Raw genomic sequence first — 23,391 nt, 5'->3', positions numbered from 1 at the left:
GTGTTTGTTTCAAATCTTGTATATCGTATAGTGTAAGAGATTTTTATAGAGGTGCTAATGGAATATTTCTGAAATTGTTTAAATGGGATTAGATTTATGATTAATTATTAAATATGATATTTTTCAGACGGTAAATAGGGAAGAAAAGTGTGTGTGTGGCGTGGTGGGGTGGGGTGGGGGAGTGATGCATGGACTGACGGGACAGGGGTGTGGGTATCCTTACATTTTTCACTTGTCCACGGACACTTAAAAATCCACTTGTCCATAGTCAAATTTCACTTGCTCTGATTTGTAATATCGAACCTTCATGAAAGCGCAAATAGACTGGAGATCGAGTTCTTTATTTAGGACAGTGAAAAGAAAAGCATATCACAGTAACTGTGGTAAAAAATAAGCTGTTGAAATATTTGCCTTTTAACGTTTATAAAAGTCTGAAATCGCGTAAGCAGTGTTCGGAATCTTTTGAGGTCATGCCCGAAACACTGCCCACACAATGGTGCAAAGCCAGATGAATTCAAAGAAAGACTCTTAAAGCGTTCCGACTTGTTTTAGTCATACCTGCGATCTCTGTGTGCTTTTGATTTTAATTTGGCTGACTACTGGCTCAAATACTTACTTTGACAGTGACTTATTGTCTCAGCAGTTGGAATTCTACATACAAACTTGTCATAATACTTTTTTTCAGTTGTTTACGTTTCTGATGTCTTTACATGTCCTTTTAGTTCTCTGTGTGTAACCCTTGTTTTCCTTTTTAGTTTTAGTTACAGAATGCTATATGCTGATGATGCAAATATTTTTCTTCAGCTTCTTTAAGTAGTTCTTATGTTCCCTTTAGCATGTATATGATTTCTTCTTTTATGTTTTTTTTTTAAATGCATGTAAAATGTGACTCTTCTTATTTTTGTGTAGTGTCAGCTAATCTTTTTTTATGTTGCTTTAAATGTGCTAAATCTGTATGTGGTAAATTACTTTTTCCTTTTATTTGCTAGTACCTATGTGCTATTTTGTTTTAATGTGCTGTAACATGTATGTGATAATTTGTGATTTGTTTCTTATCTATTTAGTGCCAGATGCATTATTTGCTTTAATGTGCTTTAACATATTTGCATTTTATTACAGCTGATTTACTTATGTCGAGCTTATTTACATGTGTTTGCCGGAAAATAGCTTTAAGCTAGTGTTATATGTTTATACTTATCCGACGTTAAATAAATCTTCTTGTATCTAAATCTTCTCTGATATTTTATCATAGTCACCGAGTTACAGTGTGCGCGAGACCTAGTCAAAGAACCCATTATCTTTATCACCTCCATACACTTGAAGCAACACACAATCTAAATGATATTTTATGTTTCCTCATTTTGTACCTGAAAAAGTATGCTTGTCAGCGGACACACAGAATGAAAAATGCACTTGTCCGCCGGCAAAGTTGGGCACAGGAATCCCACACCCCTGCAGGGGTGGGTAGATCAAAGAACTTCGAACATCAACAGTCCATAAAAAGCACAGACGAACAGCCGTTTTCGTTTGGTTAGGTGTTTATCCATTCTAAGTTCGTATTTATCCAGCACTGTTTCCTATACCAGTTAGGAATTATCCGCAAATTTAAACCCACCTCATAATCAATACAATTTTTAAGCTATAAAAAATCAATTTCAAACTTTGATACTGTTAAACATTGTCAAAGAGATATTTATGGAACTAATACATTTAATAAGTAAGGTCTTACTGCAATTTCTGGTACTTTAAAACAGTTAGAAACATAAAACATGTTCATTTTGAAGACTTTTTTAGTACATTTTAATGAATTCCAGCCACATAATGTGACATTTCGATTGAAATGTTTAGTACACAAAACATGTTATCAATACAGGATATTACGACTGTCAAAAGTTTTAAGCTAACATTGCATACTCACATAAAAACATGAAAAAAGACAAGGAAATTAACTACATACATGGTCTTTCTGTCAGCCATGTTGGCACTGAGTTAGGGCCGCTGAACAGAGTTAGGATTATCCGGGTACATGGCGTGGTTACTAAGAAGCAAATAATTTCATTAGTCAAGATCATTGAAAATGAATGGGTTTTTTTTTAAGGGGGGGGGGGGGGGGGGGTTCAAATTTCACTTCAGAACACAAATCTATGCATGTGGTCGAAATTTGAAGCCTGTACCTTCAAAAATGTGAAAATAGGTCACTAGGTCAATGTCAAGGTCAAAGTTTGTTGCGGTACACAATCCTTTGCATGTGGTCGAAATTTGAAGCCTGTAGCTACAGAAATGTGAAAGTAGGTCACTAGGTCAATCTTAATGTCAAAGTTCATTTCGGTACACAAAACTATGCAAGTGGTCCAAATTTGAAGGCTGTAGCTTGAGAAATGTGAAAGTAGGTCACTAGGTCAAAATCAAGGTCAATTTTTTTTTTGGAACACAGTACTATGCATGTGGTCCAAATTTGAAGCCTGTACCTTCAAAAATGTGAAAGTAGGTCACTAGGTCAATGTCAAGGTCAAAGTTTTTTTCAGTGCACAAAACTATACATGTGGTCCAAATTTGAAGGCTGTAGCTACAGAAATGTGAAAGTAGGTCACTAGGTCAAAATCAAGGTCAACTCATGTCAAGGTTCATTTTGCCACTCAAAAATATACATGTGGTCCAAATTTGAATGTTGTAGTTATTGACAAGAAGATTTTAAAAGCTTTTCCCTATATAAGTCTATATGAACCATGTGACCCCCGGGGCGGGGCCATATTTGACCCTAGGGGGATAATTTGATCAAACTTGGTAGAGAACCACTAGATGATGCTACATTACAAATATCAAGCACTAGGCTTTGTGTTTTGGACAAGAAGATTTTCAAAGCTTTTCCCCTTATATGTCTATGTAAACCATATGACCTCCAGGGCGGGGCCATATTTGACCCTAGGGGAATAATTTGAACAATCTTAGTTGAAGACCACTAGATGATGTCACATACAAAATATCAAAGCCCTAGGCCATGTGGTTTTGGACAAGAGGTTTTTCAAAGTTTTTCCCTATATAAGTCTATATAAACCATGTGACCCCCGGGGCGGGGCCATATTTGACCCCAGGGAAATAATTTGAATCATCTTGGTAGAGGACCACTAGATGATGCTTCATACCAAATATCAAAGCCCTAGGCTCTGTGGTTTTGGACAAGAAGATTTTCAAAGTTTTTCCCTATATAAATCTATGTAAATTATAGAAATAAACAAAGGGCCATAACTCACTCATAAACTGTTGAACCAGTCTGATTTTCAGGGGGACACAACTAGGGTACCAATACATCATTCTGGCAAAGTTTGGTCAAAATCCCCTCAGTAGTTTCTGAGGAGATGCGATAACGAGAAATTGTTAACGAACGGACGGAATGACGGACGGACGGACCACGGACGCAGAGTGATTTGAATAGCCCACCATCTGATGAAGGTGGGCTAAAAAAAACTTGACGGGCATCATCGCAGTATGTTGGTGCATGTTTATTTCAAGTTTCTTGAAATTCTACCTGATAGTTACTGAGAAATGGCTGCGGACGGACATTTTTGGGCATTTTTCATTAAATCAAGGGCAATAACTCTAAGGGAAATTGACCAATCAAAAAAAAAAAACTTGACAGGCATCATCGCAGTATGTTGGTTCATGTTTATTTTAAGTTTCATGAAATTCTACCAGCTAGTTACTGAGGAATGGCTGCGGACAGACTGACGGACGGACAACGCCATTTAAATACCCCCCTCCCGATTTCATCGGCGGGGGACAATTAAAATGTCTTTATCAAATATTGTACCACTTCGTTAGGCAATGTTTAAGTAAGTGTGTAACTATAATACTATTGCTTTGAAGTTGATACTTTTGGAGACAGTCACAATAGCATAAATCTAACAGTACATTCTTTATTATGTTTTGTACAGAATGGAAAATATGCTTAATTTTGTATAAACAAAATTGGTCACAATAATAGGGTGGCCCTTCCCATGAGACTGCATGCTTGATCTGGACTTTCACAAAGAAACATGAACAAAATGTCATTGTTAAAATCATTGTTTACAATATCAGACTCCAAAATTTCAACAAAGAACATTAAATTATAACAATTAAAACTTACTTTTTGATGGTAAAAGATAACAAGAGTGCCAGAATGTCACAATATACACCCGTCCTAGCAAATTTCTTTACACTAGCACCTGTATTTGCAAATGGAATTTTAATTCTGTGGTTGTGTAGTAATTATTGTGATTCTTTTGTTTTTCTAAATCCACAAAAAACTCCTTACCAGGTAGAGATACCTTAACATACACCTAAAATTTGAAAGTAACATTTATGTTGTACCACAGAAAAGTGGTCTTGGCTTTTCCCTACGGTCAATTATAAAAAAATTACAATATATAAAATTATTCACGATTCCCATCGTTACTATATTCCAGTTCATGCTTTATTTCATGCTTCAAAGTCTTTACCATAATTTTGTTTATGCAATTTTGATCATGCTTTGCATGATATTTTCGTGATTAAGCGTCAGTGTATAGTATTTAAAACTTGCATTACAAGTGTTCTAGTTACTCGAGGCAAGAATTTGACACCAGAAAGTTATTTCTTACTTACAACAATTTATTTAACATATTATGTCGCGGGAAAATTCTCCACGTGGGCATATTGAGAGAGAGTCTCGACAACAAGTTGTAGAAGAACTGAAAGATTATTTCGACAACAAATTTGAGAGTTTTCAGAGTGATTTAAAAAGGGATTCGGAGTGGACAGCCTCTTCTGCAGCAAAAAAGGTAAAGCGTGATTCATTCTTGTCGTTCAAAAACATTTCTAACAAGAAACAATTTGAGTTCAACTCTTCTGTATTAGACATAGTTGACAACATAGAGAAAGCAGTTTCGTATCGAGAGGCTAATAAAGCTCTTGAATTTGTGAAAGAGGCCAGGAGCGCTATTAAACACAGAAATAAACTTATAAGAATTGCTGATAGTTCCGACTCTGGCTGGGCTACCATTAATGAATATGAACTTTTGGAAATTGCCTCAGACTCTGAGGATGATAAGAGAATTCGTCGCGCTGAAGAGCGCGCCAAGAAAAAGGCAGAGAAAAACTCTAATATGTTGGATCTCAGTTCTCGTTCTAGTTCTTTTCGCAACAACAGTAGATTTTCAAGGGTTATGGAAGGACGACGCTCTGATGTCGGAGAAGTCGTTTGCTACAGGTGTGGCCAAGAAGGCCACTATGCCAACGTTTGTACAGTGCGTCGTGGATTCATGGGACAACAGCCCTACGGAGCCGGCAAACAAACAGCCACAGTATCCAAGCCGCCAGCTGACGAAACAACAGAAGTGTCAAAACAGTAACTTTCATGACAGACTTTCTGCATATGATAAGTATCTATTTTTTGATCAGACTGTTTACCAGTTGAAAGAATGTGCAGTTTTTTACGGATATGCGAAGAGCAAAGAAAACATTTAGTCAAATTCCGTTAAAGGAAGGTTGAAAAATTGTATTTCTTTTTGGGAAAAACACCATTTGTCCGTCAAATAATGAAATTATTGATTTTATTGAAGAGGGCTATGTAATTCCATTTACGAAAAAGCCTCCATCCTTTCATTTACGAAATAATTTGTCAGCTTTGAAAAACAATGATTTTGTCAACTCTGCTGTTAACGAATTATTAGAGAAAAACTGTGTGTATGAAGTTTTTGTCAAACCTCATAATGTCAACCCGTTGTCTGTCACAGATTCGCCAATGATTACAATACTAAACTTTCTAGATTTAACTCCCTTTACTTAACGCCTACAACCGAAAATGTCGACGCCTTTTCGCAAAATTGGTCATCCGACAATAACTGGTTGGTCCCGCCTGTAGTACCGATTCCTAAAGCAATTAATCATTTAATTGCTTGTAAAGGTCAAGGTTTTCTCATCGCTCCTTACTGGCCTTCTAGTCCGTATTTTCCGACGTTTTTCGGACCTTCATCTATTTCAAAGCAGTTTATCAAAGATATTCTTTTGTTTAAGAATAATTCACATATTTATATACAAGGAAAAAATGTTAACTCTATTTTTGGTTCTGACAGGTTTAATAGTAAAGTGTTGGTCGTTAGGTTAGATTGTAAATCATAAGTTGTGTTTAAGATGGCAAATAGTCTGCAGTGAAAATTGTATATCTATATGTATAGTGTTTTCGTTTACAGGCTTTTTTTATTCAGTTAGATGGAAAGAAGTTTCTGATACATGCAGCTATTCTGGTCTTCCAACACAGATGTTTTCAGAAGTAAAACAGGCTATCCTTGAAAGCAAAGAAGTCACAACCGTCAGGTGGCGCGACTATTAGTGCTAATTCTGGAACCAGTGACAGGATTTGGAAAAAACACGGTAGATGGCGTTCCGAGTCTGCCAAAGATGGGTTTGTTAAAGACAGTGTTAAGGAACGATTGTCGGTTTCTTTAAATCTAGACATTTAAGTTGTTTTGATGAACATTTGTACGTTTTGATATTAATTCATTATTTACATGACATACATCGATTAATAACTGATTATATATGTATCAATATTTTATAGATATCAAGGGGTACCATAGTAAATATGCTTAACTTGATCAGCTTGTATGTTTTTTCTTATTGTATTTTGGTTGGTTTTCTGTCTACATTACTATCCTGGATTATAGAAGTTTTTACTGGAAAATGTTAGTTTTCTCATCTGGGAATGACCCGGAATCTGGATGGTAAAATGCATTCACAAATGGTTCATGGGGTTCCTGCTTGTTCACACGACAGCTGCTTTCAAAAGTCTTCTCGATGCCAGTTAAGTATACGTTTTCACAATTAATTACGTAAAATAATTTCTTAATTTCTAAACATTCCCACCTTTGAGTGGTAGAATTGAAGAGTATGTAAGAAATAACTTCAAGAAAATGAGTGTTTTGGCACTGTTTGTGCGCGGTGGGCGGTTGTCCGTCGGGCGCGATGATTTCACGAGGGCGCAGCCTGGGTGTATTTACTTGCATTGGAATCTAGACCTTTCTTTCTTGTCTAAAGTGCCGCATATACAAAGTTGAAATTCTGTTTGAAAACGAGCTTTAACTAAAACGTATTGAGTTAACGCTTGTATGATAATCCACTCTTGTTTAATTCAATTTATATTTATTTTTACTGAAAAAACGTCATAGACAGCAACATGAGGATAAGTTTCGTTGCGGAGAATTATATTTCATGATACCTTTAAATTATTTCATTATGACTAGAATTTGATTTTCAGACCATCGCAATTTAGTGCAGTGCGTGGCTAGTGACAATGACATACCAGACGTTAAACTTCGCCCAATAGCATATAGATTGCCATCATCAACACTGTTATTGTGCAAGTTAGTTATTCATTAATAAGGTAAGCATTTATCTTCAAAGTTAATTTTATTTCGATGCAAGATGACAATTTGTACGATGTTGCGAATTGGACTTTATTTTGAAGCTGTGAAAGCTCACTTGTTTTGTTGATGTGACGCTGTGAAAGCTCACTCGTTATTTGATGTGACGCTGTGAAAGCTCACTTGTTATTTTTGTGTGACGCTGTGAAAGCTCACTTGTTATGTTGATGTGACGCTGTGAAAGCTCACTTTTTATTTTTGTGTGACGCTGTGAAAGCTCACTTGTTATGTTGATGTGACGCTGTGAAAGCTCACTCGTTATTTGGTGTGATGCTGTGAAAGCTCATTTGTTATGTTGATATGACACTGTGAAAGCTCACTTGTTATTTTTGTGTGACGCTGTGAAAGCTCACTTGTTATGTTGATGTGACGCTGTGAAAGCTTTCTCGTTATTTGATGTGACGCTGTGAAAGCTCACTTGTTATTAATGATGTGATGCTGTGAAAGCTCACTTGTTATGTTGACATGACGCTGTGAAAGCTCGCTTGTTATTTTTGTGTGACGCTGTGAAAGCTGACTTGTTATGTTGATGTGACGCTGTGAAAGCTCACTCGTTATTTGATGTGACGCTGTGAAAGCTCACTTGTTATTTTTTGTGTGACGCTGTGAAAGCTCACTTGTTATTTTTTGTGTGACGCTGTGAAAGCTCACTTGTTATGTTTTGTGTGAAGCTGTGAAAGCTCACTTTGTTTGTTTTTATTTGACGCTGTGAAAGCTCATTAGTTAATTTGATGTGATGCTGCGAAAGCTCACTTAGAAAGTGAAAGCTTATCTGATAGTATTGATCTGTGCTGTGAAAGCACATTTGATATTTTTGATATGTCGCTGTGAAAGCTTACTTGTGACGTTTTAATGTTAATCTTCGAAGGTACATCTTTTTTAACTTTCTCTATGTTTATTTTACACTTGTTCTTTTCATATGTCATTATTTTATTTGTTTAATCATTGGTTTTATAAACGCAATTTCAGTGTTCTTCTTCACAGAGACGTCTTCGTTTTAAAACTTCAGCAACCGGAGAGCGACAACGAGATTGCCAGTCAGAAGTCCATGGAGTATATATGCAGTACAGTTTTTGACGTAATGTATTATTATTCTTTTTTGCTTCAACTCAGTTAAGTTTAAGATATGACTCTGATATTACTTGTTTACACAGGTTAAGCAATATCATTTTCTATGTATTCGCATTCTCTTTGAATTTTTGCGTCTTAAGTCTAAAACCTTCTTTGTTTTGCTCGATCGAAATGGTGTCAAATAAAATTGCCTGTATCCTATTCGTTTTTTTGTTGTATTTGTAGTTTTAGTAACAAGGGATAAGTGAATAATTGATTTACTCACGAATAAAAGTGAGTAAATAAAATTATTCACAATTCCCATCGTTACTATATTCCAGTTCATGCTTTATTTCATGCTTCAAAGTCTTTACCATAATTTTGTTTATGCAATTTTGATCATGCTTTGCATGATATTTTCGTGATTAAGCGTCAGTGTATAGTATTTAAAACTTGCATTACAAGTGTTCTAGTTACTCGAGGCAAGAATTTGACACCAGAAAGTTATTTCTTACTTACAACAATTTATCCCACCCACCCGCCCGTTATTGTAAAATGGTTTTCACAGAGAGCTGAATTTTCAATTATCTGCCAGTTTTCACTTTGGTTTAAACGAAGTAATTTGTTTATGAACATATAGTAACTTTAGAAATAAATATCACATTATTTCAAAAATTTTGGTTGGCATGCCACAGATGATGCTACAAACTACAAAATTTTGAAGTTTTATTGAAATATTTATGGATTTACTTTGATTTTAGTTTAAAGTTTGAAATTTTACACAGGGTATCTACGATCAAATCCAAGTAAAATGTAATCTTTACTCACGTGATAAGAGTATCATCACAATGCTTCGGACATGTTAAAGTTATTATTTCTTTTCTCTCTTAATATAGGCACCTTTTGGTGTCTTTTTATTGCTGTTGCTTTACAGTGTTTTAGTATTTTTCAGGTAAATCAAAGATTCCTTCGCTCCTGGAAAAGATACAGAATACATTGAAATATACTATTCAATTGTTTTGTTAATCGAAATGGTGTCAAATAAAATTGCCTGTATCCTATTCGTTTTTTGTTGTATTTGTAGTTTTAGTAACAAGGGATAAGTGAATAATTGATTTACTCACGAATAAAAGTGAGTAAAAGTTATTTATAGTAACAACTAAGGGAGTTAAAATAAAAAACAAGAGGGCCAAGATGGCCCTAGGTCGCTCACCTGAGAAACATACTTTAACAGTGTAAACATGTTTGACCTAGGGATTTCATGGAAACAAATATTCTGACCAATTTTCATTAAAATTGGAGCAAAACTCTTGAGTGTAAACAAGTTTTTTCTTTGATTTGACCTAGTGACCTAGTTTTTGATCCCAGATGACCCATATTCGAACCTGACCTAAATTTTAGCAAGGCTATCATTCTGGCCAAATTTCATAAAGATCGACTGAAAAATACAGCCTCTAGCACATGCACAAGGTTTTTCTTTGATTTGATCCAGTGACCTAGTTTTTGATCTCAGATAACCCATATTCAACCTTGACCTAGATTTCATCAATGCAACCATTCTGACAAAATTTTATGAAAATCCAGTGTAAAATGCAGCCCCTATTGCGTACACAAGGTTTTTCTTTAATTTGACCGGTTGACCTAGTTTCTGAAACCAGATGACCCACATTAAAACTTGACCTAGATTTCATTCAAACAAACATTCTGATCAAATTTCATGAAGAATCAGTGTAAAATGCAGCCCCTATTGCATACACAAGCTTTTTCTTTGATATGTCCTAGTGACCTAGTTTTTGACCCCAGATTACCCATTTTCGAACTTGGCCTAGATTTCATCAAGGCAATCATTCTGACCATAATTCATGAAGATCAATTGAAAAATACAGCTTCTATCGCATACACAAGGTTTTTCTTTGATTTGACCTAGTGACCTAGTTTTTGATCCCAGATAATCCATTTTCAAACTTAGCCTAGATTTCATCAAGACAATCATTCTGACAAATTTTCATGAAGATCAGTTGAAAAATACAGCCTCTATCCCATATAAAAGGTTTTTCTTTGATTTGACCTAGTGACCTAGTTTTTGCCCGAAGATGACCCATATTCATGAAGATCAATTGAAAAATACGGTCTCTATCGCATACACAAGATTTTTCTTTGATTTGACCTAGTGACCTAGTTTTTGACCCCAGATGACCCATTTTCAAACTTGACCTAGATTTCATCAAGGCAATCATTCTGACCAAAATTCATGAAGATTAATCGAAAAATACAGCCTCTATCGCATACACAAGGTTTTTATTTGATTTGACCTAGTGGCCTAGTTTTTGAAGCCAGATGACCCATTTTCTAACTTGGCCTAGATTTCATCAAGGGAATCATTCTGACCAAAATTCATGAAGACCAATTGAAAAATACAGCCTCTATCACATACACAAGGTTTTTCTTTGATTTGACCTACTGACCTAGTTTTTGACCCCAGATTACCAATTTTCAAACTCACCCTAGATTTCATCAAGGTAATCATTCTGACAAAATTTAATGAAGATCAGATGAAAAATACAGCCTCTATCGCATACACAAGCTAAATGTTGACGGATGACGGACGACAGATGACGGACATCGAGCGATCACAAAAACTGCTAAAAATGAAAAAAATTCTAAGTCCATACAAAAATCCTTACCAGGTACAGACAGGTCAAAATTGGATATAACATGCATGTTGTACTACAGAAAAGTGGTCTCGATTTTTCCCTACTACTGGTAATGAAAAAGAGGACCATGATGGTCCTGAATCGCTCACCTCTTCCCACATGACCCAGTTTTGAGTATGATGTCGTTTTCTCTATTATTTGACATAGTGACCTAGTTTTTGAGCTCATGTGACCCAGTTTTGAACTTGACCTAGATATTATCAAGATAAAAATTCTGACCAATTTTCATGAAGATCCATTGAAAAATATGGTCTCTAGAGAGGTCACAAGGTTTTTCTATTATTTGACCTGTTGACCTATTTTTCGAAGGTAAATGACCCTGTTTTGAACTTTATCTAGATATCATCAAGGTGAACATTCTCACTAATTTTCATGAAGATCTCATGAAAAATATGGCCTCTAGAGAGGTCACAAGGTTTTTCTATTTTTATACCTACTGGCCTAGTTTTTGACCGCACCTGACCCAGTTTCGAAACTGACCCGGATATCATCACGGTGAACATTCAGATCAATTTTCATGAAGATCCATTGAAAAATATGGCCTCTAGAGAGGTCAAAAGATTTTAATAATTTTAGACCTACTGACCTAGTTTTTGACCGCAGTTGACCCAGTTTCAAATCCGACCTAGATATCATCAAGATGAACATTCAGACCACCTTTCATACAGATCCCATGAAAAGTATGGCCTCTTGAGAGGTCACAAGGTTTTTTTATTATTTGCCCTACTGACCTAGTTTTTTAAGGCACGTGACCCAGTTTCAAACCTGACCTAGATATCATCAAGGTGAACATTCCGACCAATTTTTATGGAGATCCATTCACAAGTATGGCCTCTAGAGAGGTCACAAGGTTTTTCTATTTTTAGACCTGCTGACCTAGTTTTTGACTGCACATGACCCTGTTTCGAACTTGACCTAGATATCATCAAGATGAACATTCAGACCAAATTTCATAGAGATCCCATGAAAAATATGGCCTTTTGAGAGGTCACAAGGTTTTTCTATTATTTGGCCTACAGACCTAGTTTTTGATGGCACGTGACCCACTTTCGAACCTGACCTAGATATCATCAAAATGAACATTCAGACCAATTTTCATACACATCCCATGAAAAATATGGCCTCTAGAGAGGTCACAAGGTTTTTCTATTATTTGACCTACTGACCTAGTTTTTGATGGCACGTGACCCACTTTCGAACTTGACCTAGATATCATCAAGGTGAACATTCTGACCAATTTTCATGAAGATCTCATGAAATATTTGGCCTCTAGAGAGGTCACGTTTTTCTATTTTTAGACCTACTGACCTAGTTTTTGACCGCACCTGACCCAGTTTCGAACCTGACCTAGATATCATCAAGATGAACATTCAGACCAATTTTCATACAGATCCCATGAAAAATATGGCCTCTAGAGAGGTCACAAGGTTTTTCTATTATTTGACCTACAGACCTAGATTTTGACCGCACATGACCCAGTTTCGAACTTGACCTAGATATCATCAAGGTGAACGTTCTGACCAATTTTCATGAAGATCTTGTGAAATATATGGCCTCTAGAGAGGTCACAAGGTTTTTCTATTTTTAGACCTACTGACCTAGTTTTTGAAGGCACGTGACCCAGTTTCGAACTTGACCTAGATATCATCAAGGTGAACATTCTGACTAATTTTCATGAAGATCTTGTGAAATAAATGGCCTCTAGAGAGATCACAAGGTTTTTCTATTTTTAGACCTACTCACCTAGTTTTTGACGGCACGTGACCCAGTTTCGATCTTGACTTACATATCATGAAGATGAACATTCTGACCAAATTTCATAAAGATCCCATGAAAAATGTGACCTCTAGAGTGGTCACAAGTAAAAGTTTACGAACGCACGCACGCACGCGCGACGGACACTGCGCGATCACAAAAGCTCACCTTGTCACTTTGTGACAGGTGAGCTAAAAAGTTACAATATAAGCTATTTATAGTAACATAAAAGGGAAGTAATTCTAAAGAAGGGACCTGCGCATGACACTCTGTCTCATGATGGTGTACAATTGTGCCAAGTTACATCAAATTCCCTCCATGCATGAAGAAGAAATGCTCCGGACAAAGTCATTCTTGTATCTGACCTTTGGCCTCTAAGTGTGACCTTGACCTTAGACCTAGGGACCTGGTCCTTGTGCATGACACTCCGTCTCATGGTGGTGAACATTTGTGCCAAGTTATATCAAAATCCCTCTATGCATTAAGAAGAAATGCTCCAGACAAAGTTTTCATACTAGTATCCTTTGACCTCTAAGTGTGACCTTCACCCTAGGCCTAGTTCTTGCGCATTACACTCCGTCTCATGATGGTGAACAATTGTGCCAAGTTACACCAAAATCCCTCCAAGCATGAAGAAGATATGCTCCGGACAAAGTCATTCTTGAATTTGACCTTTGGCCTCTAAGTGTGACCTTGACCTTAGACCTAGGGACCTGATTCTTACGCATGACACTCCACCTCATGATGGTGAACAATTGTGCCAAGTTTCATCAAAATCCCTCCATGCATGAAAAAGATATGCTCTGGACAAAGTCTGCGGATGCCGCACACCCACCCACCCATCCGCATGCCCGCCAGGGGCGTTCCCTTAATACATCCCGTTTTCAAATGGGCGTAAAAAAAATGAATCAGCATATGACTATGTGATTTTTACTGGAATTAAAGATATTTTACATAAAAATTAAAACTGTATTTTTTGGAAGATGAATTACAAGTCTTAATTTTTGGCTGCTGCATTTAGATGTTGAAAAGACTGATAGCCTGACATTCATTTTGAAAAAATTACCTATTTTTACAGAGAGCTACTGTAAAAATGTAAATATATAGAGGATATTTGTTTGTTTTACTGTAAGATCGAAATATAGTTCACCAAGTAAACTCTATAATACAATATTTTCATGAGTGGTGTTCGCAAGAGAAATATATTTCAATCTTACACTAAAACAAACAAATTTTCTATTTATTTTACGTAATTTTAATGGTTTTAACAAAATTATATCCAGTTGTCCAATTACAGTGAATTTTCTGCTTGTAATTATGATTACTTTTGATTACTCTCTGATTACTGGAGGAATAGTATGACACCAGGGTATAAATATATAAATTTACAATGTAACTGATTATCTAATATGCTTGCTTCACTTCATCTGGAGAATATTCCTAAAAGTTCAATGTATTTAAAAACATTTCAGTTCATTATTATCCCTATACAATTGACAGGTATGATAAATGCAGTTTGCCATCTTATTATAGTCTTAACTTTTTAAGGATCAATAACCCACTGTGTCACCTACATTATGTACAGTAGGTTCATGTATTATGCACAGGTGAGAAAGAAATGAAATTGCAATTATATCTTGATTTTATTGAAATATATAAAATCAGATAATACAATTTCAAGAATGAAATTTTGTCTTACAATTTCATATCACTGAGGGGATTTTGACTATGCATCAAGGGGGTTTTGACTACCCCATCATTTTTGCTAAGGGGATTATGACCACCCTGTCATTTTTGTTGAGGGGATTTTGACCACCATGCCATCTTTCAGCTGAGGGGGTTTTGACTGAGGGGATTTTGACATTTTGCAGTTAATATACTAACAATTTACACAATGCCCCTGGGTAATGCAAACATGACATGGCTGTATTGAAATCAAAATGTAATTATTAGATTGACGCTAATTTATACTTCAAAATGCACTGTCGGTGATTTTTGTGAGCAGTCCCATCTCCACAACCAACCATTCCTTTCAACACTTTACTGAAAGATGTCATAGTGGGTGCTGAAATATTTCATTTTACCCAAGGGTTGTTCTGGGCCTGTAAAGGCCAAAATGTAAAATGTGCCTATCCATAATTTCTGTGGGTACATAGTTAATATCTAACTTTTCAACCCATTTGAAGGTAAGTTGTGACACAGCTTTTACTAAATGTAATTGATTTTATATAAAAATACTTGAAAGCATAAATGATAAATACCAAATATTAGAAAATGGAAATTATGTTTTTAGTTTGTTTGGCACAGCAATAAAGATTAAATAAATGCAATAAATTTCACAAGTTAATGATGATTAGTACAATGATAGCCTACAGTGAGATACATAATGCCCAAAATGAAGTTTCTTGATTTCCAGATTAATGAATCATTAACAATTGCATTGTCAAATCTGTTGAATCATTAATTGCATTATCAAATCTGTAAAAGTTAAAAACCATATATTTAGTTTAATGACATTATATATGCCTATATTTCCGTCATCCAAACAAATGGTTAGACTGAAAATAATCAAATGTATTCATGATTACTTGAGTGCAAATAATGTAATGTAATCAATCACTGATGTTAATTTTGAGTAATCAAATGTAATTGTAATTAAAAAATATCAAAGTAATTGTAATGTAACCAATTACTGACATATGTAATCAGCCCCTAGCCTGTTGTCCGCGCAACATTACATGTTTTACACAAAATGATGCACAAATAGTTAAAGCCCTGCTCCACGCTACTCAAATTCTATTGTGCGTATGCAACCCATGATTACAATAGGTAACAGTTAACGGCCACGCACTTTAGCATGCAAAACCACAGGTATTTTATATAAAATAGACTCTATCTTGAAAGGTGTCACTGTTCATAGTCAGGATTTTCATGCTTTTACAATGACAATTTAAGGTTAAAAGGTAGGACTGGAGCAGGTCTTTAAATAATTGATAACAACTGGAGTTTATTATTATGGCAGGAATAAAGTGTGAATATCATGCACAGACTGAATGGATTTATAGTCATTTGGTGAAAACTGGTGAAAATGTGCAAATTCAAAGGATTTACAAGATAAAGGACAAAACCAGTTCATAACCTGTATAAATGAATCTGACATTTTGTATTTAAATAGAAATTCAGCTCATTGTACATTGCTGGTTAAATCAACACAGACAGTTTAATAAAGAATGAATATATTACTCCCATTGGACAAGTTGATGTATGTTCAAAATTTCAAATATTTGAAATGTTTAACAGTTCTTCTGCAGTTTTTTGTGATGTCATTTAAATGGCTGAAACAAGAATTATAGTATTTTTGCAGTATTTTGTGATGTCATTTAACTGTATAAAACTGATCCTGCAGTTTTGTTGCAGTTTTTTGTGACATCATTCTACTTCTTAGCTCATTTACATATTTCGGCCAATTTAACTGCATTTTCACTGCTTTTCTATTAAATATGTAAATGCAGGCACTTAAAGACAAATAACTGCTAAAAACTGCCTTTTGAATGCCCTGAAAAATAATGCTGAAAAACTTTCACAGGTGACATAATTTGGTCAAAAGGCATGTCAGAGTTATGGGACTTGATGCTATAACCTAGTTTTATAACCCTGTAGATACAGTAAAGTTTCAATTCAATATCTGCATTTGATTTGGAGACAGTAACTTGCATGCAAAACTTTAACCAGGACTTTCTCAGTCCAAAAAGGAGGCATAATTTGACAAAAATATTGCTGAAAAACTGCAGTTTTAATGCCTTCCTTTTAAGTTCACAGGGGACATAATTTGGTCAAAAGGCATTTCAGAGTTATTGGACTTGCTGCTATAACCTAGTTTTATAACCCTGTAGATACAGTAAAGTTTCAATTCAATATCTGCATTTGATTTGGAGACAGTAACTTGTAGCAAAACTTTAAGCAGGATTTTCTAAGTCCAAAAGGAGGCATAATTTGCCAAAAATACATGTCAGAGTTATGGGACTTGACCCAGTGAGGTTGGTAATTGACCTTAAAAAAAAGAAAAAATAAGTTTCAAAGCTATATGCCTTAAATGATAGCTGTGTGTTACTTGCGCGCAAAACTTTAACCAGATTTTTCTAAGTCCAAAAGGGGGCATAATCTGGCCAAAATGCATGTCAGAGTTATGGCTCTTGATGCTATCACCCAGTTTTATGACCCCGAAGACACAATGTGAAGTTCAATTCAATATCTGCATTAGTTATGGAGATATACAGTAACTTGCATGTACATTCTGTATTATGTTTTGTACAGAATGGAAAATATGCTTAATTTTGTATCTATAATCAAAATTGGTCACAATAATAGGGTGGCCCTTCCCATGAGACTGCATGCTCGATCTGGACTTACACAAAGAAACATGAACAAAATGTCATTGTTAAAAGAATCTTACACCAAAATTTCAACAAAGAACATTACATTATAGGAAGTGTCTATCCGTCCGGTTACCGGACGGCTAGCAAATTCTCAGGAGATTTTCTAGCCGTCCGGTAATAGATTTCCTAATGAATAAGTAATGATTTTAATGTTATTAAGTTACATGTAAGATATCGATACTTATCTGCAAACAAAATTGTGTGTGAATGTGATTAACAATAAATCACTGCATTATTCAGCCGATAAAACAAAAGTTTACCAAAATCAATTAATGGCGAGATCGCCGTGATGTCACTCATTAAAATCTGTTCATCTGGCGGCTTTTATGGGATCGGAATTCTTAAATTTTAACAACTTCTCACTGGATTTTCAAAATTAAAACATTTTTGAAATACTTTTAATTTTCATGTTTTAGTATTCAATTTTTTAAATAAATAACTGTTTTAAATGACTTTTAATTTCAATAGCTGCAGCGTGATGTTCAAAACTTTTAGAATAACAGAATATCAACTGAATTATACACGATTTCTTGCGTTTTATGGACTGAAAATCAGATAAGTATAGATATCTTAAGTCAATAACATTTAAAAATATATAAAATCATTACTTATTCATTATGATTTCTATTACCTGACAGCTAGAAAATTCCCCAAGGATTTGCTAGCCGTCCGGTAACCGGAAGACTAGAACGCAAGCTAGGTGTCCGGTTACCGGAGGGCTAGACACTTCCTACATTATAACAATTAAAACTTACTTTTTGATGGTAAAAGATAAACAAGAGCACCGCCTTGCGGGTGCTGACGCTCATCTGATTTTTTTTTGTGTAATAGAAATATTGTCCTACCCATGATTTTCTAAGTCTAAAAAGGGGCATCATTCTTGCAAAAAGCAGGATAGAGTTATGTTTCTTGATGTTCAGTGTCCACTTATGAAGGTGAAAAACTGTTGCAAGTTTTAAAGCAATAGCTTTGATAGTTTATGAGAAAAGTTGACTTAAACATAATACTCAACCAAGAAAATGATTTTCTAAGTCCAAAAGGGGCAATAATTATTGCAAAAAGCAGGATGGAGTTATGTTGCTTGTTGTACCGGGTCAGCTTATGATGGTGAACAAGTGTTGCAAGTTTCAAAGCAATAGTTTTGATAGTTTAAGAGAAAAAGTTGACCTAAACATAAAACTTAACCAAGAAATCTGATATTTTCTAAGTCCAAAAGGGGCCATCAATCTTGCAAAAAGCAGGATGGAGTTATGTTTCTTGCTGTACAGGGTCAACTTATGATGGTGAACAAGTGTTGCAAGTTTTAAAGCAATAGCTTTGACAGTTTAGGAGAAAAGCTGACCTAAACATAAAACTTAACCAAGAAAACTGATTTTCTAAGTCCAAAAGGGGCAATAATTCTTGCAAAAAGCAAGATGGAGTTATGTTTCTTGATGTACAGGGTCTGCTTATGATGGTGAACAAGTATTCCAAGTTTCAAAGCAATAGCTTTGATAGTTTAGGAGAAAAGTTGACCTAAACATAAAACTTAACCAAGAAATCTGATATTTTCTAAGTACAAAAGGGGCCATAAATCTTGCAAAAATCAAGATGGAGTTATGTTTCTTGCTATACAGAGTCAGCTTATGATGGTGAACAAGTATTCCAAGTTTCAAAGCAATAGCTTTGATAGTTTAGGAGAAAAGCTGACCTAAACATAAAACTTAACCAGGCAACGCCGACGCAGACGCCGACACCGACGTCGACAACCGCTCAAGTGATGACAATAACTCATCATTTTTTTTCAAAAAATCAGATGAGCTAAAAATGATTCATCATATGACTATGTGATTTTTACTGAGCCATAACTCTGACATGCATTTTTTACTTTAATTGATAAGATCTTGTCAAAATAGTTGTATCCTAGAGTCATTAGTTTTGACGCCCTTAAGCAGTCTAACATGTATTTCATTAGTAATATAGATGAATTAAACAAATAAATAGTTTTGTTATAAACTATGGCATGTCTCCCTTTATTTTATTCCTGTTTTGTGAATTTTGTGGGCAAAAAGGTGTCAATATTTGTATTATTGCTGACTGACCATCGAGGCACCCATATTTTTAAGGCTCATGAGAAATGACGCCTTTTGATTGGCTGGCTGTCTTAACCAAAACTTCACTTTTCTGGAGCCTATATGGCCAAAAATCATATTTGGCTGGTATAATTCTATGTGAATGCAGTCGAGACCTGAAACTTAAAAGGACAATAAACAAATTAATATTAATCTTTTTAAGTGACTTTTTTACTATTTCTTTGTAAAATGTGATCTTTTTTATTCACTTTACTTATTGTTAATAGCAGTCATTCATTATCAAAACAGTGAGGACACAAAAAGATATAACCTTTTCTAACAGCTCTAACTGTGGTACTTTCAGTGAAAACCTATTAGAAACATGACCTTCTTTATTTACAACAAGATTTGACAAAGAGCAGCAAAATTAATTTAACGTTTTCAAATGATACAATATGTATAGCCTACAGGAGAGTGAAAAATCTAAAATTTATTTAAAAATTCAGTCAAAGAACTGTCTTGTGACTTTGAAAAATAGCTGAGGGAAAGAGAAAACCAAGATCTGAATTCCTGACCAGCTGCTCCTGTAAGAATTAGGTTTTTAAAGGATTGTAGATTTTTGCATTAGGCGTAAAAAAAAAATTGTTTGTTTCCGGTATCCCGACCTACCCTAAATTTTTGGCCCGACCCTAAATGTTTTTATGGCCTTGGAGAATATTTTTTTCAACTTTTTAACAAAATGATGCAAAACTGCACTTTTTATGCTTTAAACATGGCCAGTGATGTTAGAAATCAACTTACTGATGCTCTAAAGGCATAACCCCCTTATTTGTAATCATTTTTTGACAAAAAAATAATTTTCGAAAAGTCTCCCTTAATAAAAAAAAATCCAAAAAAAAAAAAAAATTCCGACCTACCTACCCTAACTTTTTTGAGCATGTTACCGGAAACAAAGAATTTTTTTTTAGGCCTTATTAAAAAGACATAAAAATACACCAAAGTATGCAAAAATAATATAATCTTACTGTAAATCTGTTGTATGCATTAATGTTTTATTTGAGCAAGGTAAAATATTGCCTGCTTTGCAAACGTGTGTAATTTGGCATCATAAAAGGTCACTTATACCTATTTGACAGCAAAATAAATAAGGGCGTCAAAACTCATGAGCATCAAAACAGATGATCGAAGGATAATTAGATCTAAAAGGTTTATTCTAATAATTTAAAATATTTAATTAGCGAACTTAAAATTGCCTTATATTTATTGCGGATGTTTTGGAATATTTGGGTATTTATCTATCTTAGTGAAGTCTTTCTTCATTGGTGATAAGAATTTGTTACATTTGTTCTGATTGGTCAAAATAAGTTGTTTTGTTGAGGCCCGGCCGCTTTCTCATTTCCACTGTATTTGTCACTGTTGTATCTGATTTTGACTTGGTCACACGTTTTTCTAGTTAAAACTTTTCCCTCCCTCCCACCGCCAAGTTTCAGTCATGTTTTGAAAGTTTACCTTTAATGATTATGAAGTAGACGTGAATGCTTTATAATTATGTTTAATGTTCCTTTATAATTATTAATATTTAATGTGATGTACTCTATGTGAAGTTGTTTATATAGTTGCTGCTGCATTTATGTTGTGATAAATATTGTTTATCCAAATTTATATTTATTGTGTATGTTCTTCACAGTATGTCAGTTTATAATATGCAGCGGTTTATTGAATATTCATAAGAATATCAGTGATGATCATGAGTTTGTTAAGTAAAGTTCTTTATACAACATGTGATCATTGAATTATGGCATTAAATTTATAAATATAACTCTAACTGTTTTTCTTATTCTCAGTGAAGGGAGATAATTTATAAAATAATTAGGTACATGCAACCCTGTCCCTGTCCCAAAATGTATAATTTGGACTAGTACTTGTATACAAAGACATCTAGACTAGAAACCAACGCAAAAATGCAAAGTTACCATTTTGCTCTTTTTTCCTCTTTCTTTTGCATATTGCATTCGGGGATTTGGTAAAACACCTTGTTTGGGTTGAACACTTGATCCTGTGCCCATATTTTTACAAACAACTTGGTCAGTGAAAAGTAGATCTAATTCAGTTTTAAATATATGAAAAAAACTGTTTTAGATAACAGCCGGTGTTACTTTTAAAAGTTAAAATAAATCATGCGAACTAATTTGATAAGTGTGAATTTCGGTAGCAAGTAAAAAAAAAGCGTCATAATTGTTAGGAACAACATAAACAGGAAGTGACGTTTGCGCAGGGTATGGCTAAACACCGAACATGAGTCATATCCGCGGACATGACTAGTAAATACCGAACATGAGCGATAATTATTTTATTAAAGCATTCTAACATGGCTCGATTTGATTTCTAGTTAAACAAAGAAGAAAATCAAGCTCTGTATATTCTGCGATAAACAACCGTTGACGCCTACCCTGGACCAGTTTAGGCAAGGGGTAACCAAACTGGGCCAGGACTTCTGAGTGACCAGGCTGTTTTTAATCTTTTTACTGTACATTTCGCCTTTTTATTAGCACTATCAGCTTTGTCTCAAATTCTCACAAATACTTTATGTATTACTTTATTTCTCCTGTACATTCCTGCTTTTAAACTCTTATGCACTGACGCGCACCTGCATAAAATACTCGCAAGGGTGTCATGCAGTATTTATAGATAGATAGATAGACGCGCGGACCGGTAAGAGAGCATTATGACGTCCATTATGACGTCAAATTGCCGCATGACGTTCGATACATTATTCCTCACGTAAATGAAGTCCAGTATAATATTTATTAAAATATATCAATGAGCATGTCAGAATGAAAATAATCAAGGCCTTCTTGTGATTTATCGTCTAATTTATCGTTCAGATGCTTCAGTATTTAACCACTCGGGCTAACGCCCTCGTGGTTCAATTCCTACACATCTGAACTCTGAACCGTGGTAAATCAGATGATAAACAACTCGAAGGCCTTGATTATTTGTTAAATATATTATGTTTTTGTGATTTAAATTGATTATTTATGCTAAAAAACTAGTGCATACCAAAAATATTTAAAATTCAAGCATAATATTAATACTTTTGAAATAGAAGACTGGCGATCTGATTCATGTACGTGAACAGACTGGTAAATACTAAACATGAGTGATTATTACTCTAATAAAGCAATATATTGTGTATTTTTGGTTTTAAATGATTATAAATATTAAAATACATGTTTATAGCAAAAATGTACTATATTCAAGCACATTAAAGATTGTTACTTGTATAGAATACAATACAGGCAATATGTTTTATGCCAACGAACATGACTGGTAATATAAATATATTAATGTACTTGGATGTATTTTGATATTGATAATCAATTTAAACCACAAAATTTATAATAATACTTTAATAAAAAAGTGCGAAAGTAAGTTTATTTACGCGAAAATAGGAAATAAGCCATATCGATGGTTCAATGCCAAAATGTCAAGTATAGGTCCACAATGAAATAAAAACAGGAACTGGCTTACATAAAACATGAAAATTGAGTTTTTATTTCTATCCGCCATTATTACATATTTAGGACTATTGGACCAAATGGTCATATATGGACATACTTATATTTATACGAAAATAAGTGATTTTCCTCAATAATAATGTAATGTTCCTTATTGTAAACCTGGTTATTTTATGGTAGAACTTTGTTTTTAACATGTTTAATGGTAGATCAAACATAATATTCTTTTAAATACATGCAATGCAGCGCACCGTTCTATATCCGTCCCTGTAAATATCGTGTTGTCATTGTTATTGATCTGTGACGTCATACATACATGTATTTGTCTGCCTAACTGTTGTATATGCCTAACTGTGTTATTATTATCAAGGTTATAACACACTAAATAGTTGTTGTTCTTTATTCTATATAAAATTGACCTATTTCCA

General features: G+C 34.6%; 2 protein-coding genes across 3 annotated transcripts in view; one reads left to right on the top strand and one right to left on the bottom strand.

Annotated features, from left to right (window-relative positions):
- The window catches only part of LOC123524475 (uncharacterized), a 69,554-nt gene extending 47,847 nt beyond the window's left edge, over positions 1–21,707 (bottom strand). For both annotated transcript variants that reach the window (XM_045302690.2, XM_045302691.2), the window contains exon 1: positions 21,419–21,707. In XM_045302690.2, the coding sequence (XP_045158625.2) occupies positions 21,419–21,511 (93 nt within the window). In that variant the 5' untranslated portion in view covers positions 21,512–21,707. The remainder of the gene's footprint in view (positions 1–21,418) is intronic.
- Positions 4,390–8,711, top strand: LOC123531408 (uncharacterized). The gene is made up of 2 exons (XM_045312340.2): positions 4,390–7,399; positions 8,409–8,711. Exon 1 carries the CDS (start codon positions 4,644–4,646, stop codon positions 5,367–5,369), a length of 726 nt encoding a protein of 241 aa, XP_045168275.2. The 5' UTR covers positions 4,390–4,643; the 3' UTR covers positions 5,370–7,399; positions 8,409–8,711.
- Positions 21,708–23,391: the final 1,684 nt, after the last annotated feature.

The sequence above is a fragment of the Mercenaria mercenaria genome, chromosome 3, assembly GCF_021730395.1.
Source record: "Mercenaria mercenaria strain notata chromosome 3, MADL_Memer_1, whole genome shotgun sequence".
Taxonomy (NCBI): domain Eukaryota; kingdom Metazoa; phylum Mollusca; class Bivalvia; order Venerida; family Veneridae; genus Mercenaria; species Mercenaria mercenaria.
The sequence above is the reverse complement of the archived record's forward strand: the minus strand, read 5'-3'. Positions and strand labels throughout refer to the sequence as shown.

Bases quoted from the DNA above. Each gene is read 5' to 3' on its own strand.
- LOC123531408 (XM_045312340.2), top strand. From the start codon at position 4,644: ATGTCGCGGGAAAATTCTCCACGTGGGCATATTGAGAGAGAGTCTCGA.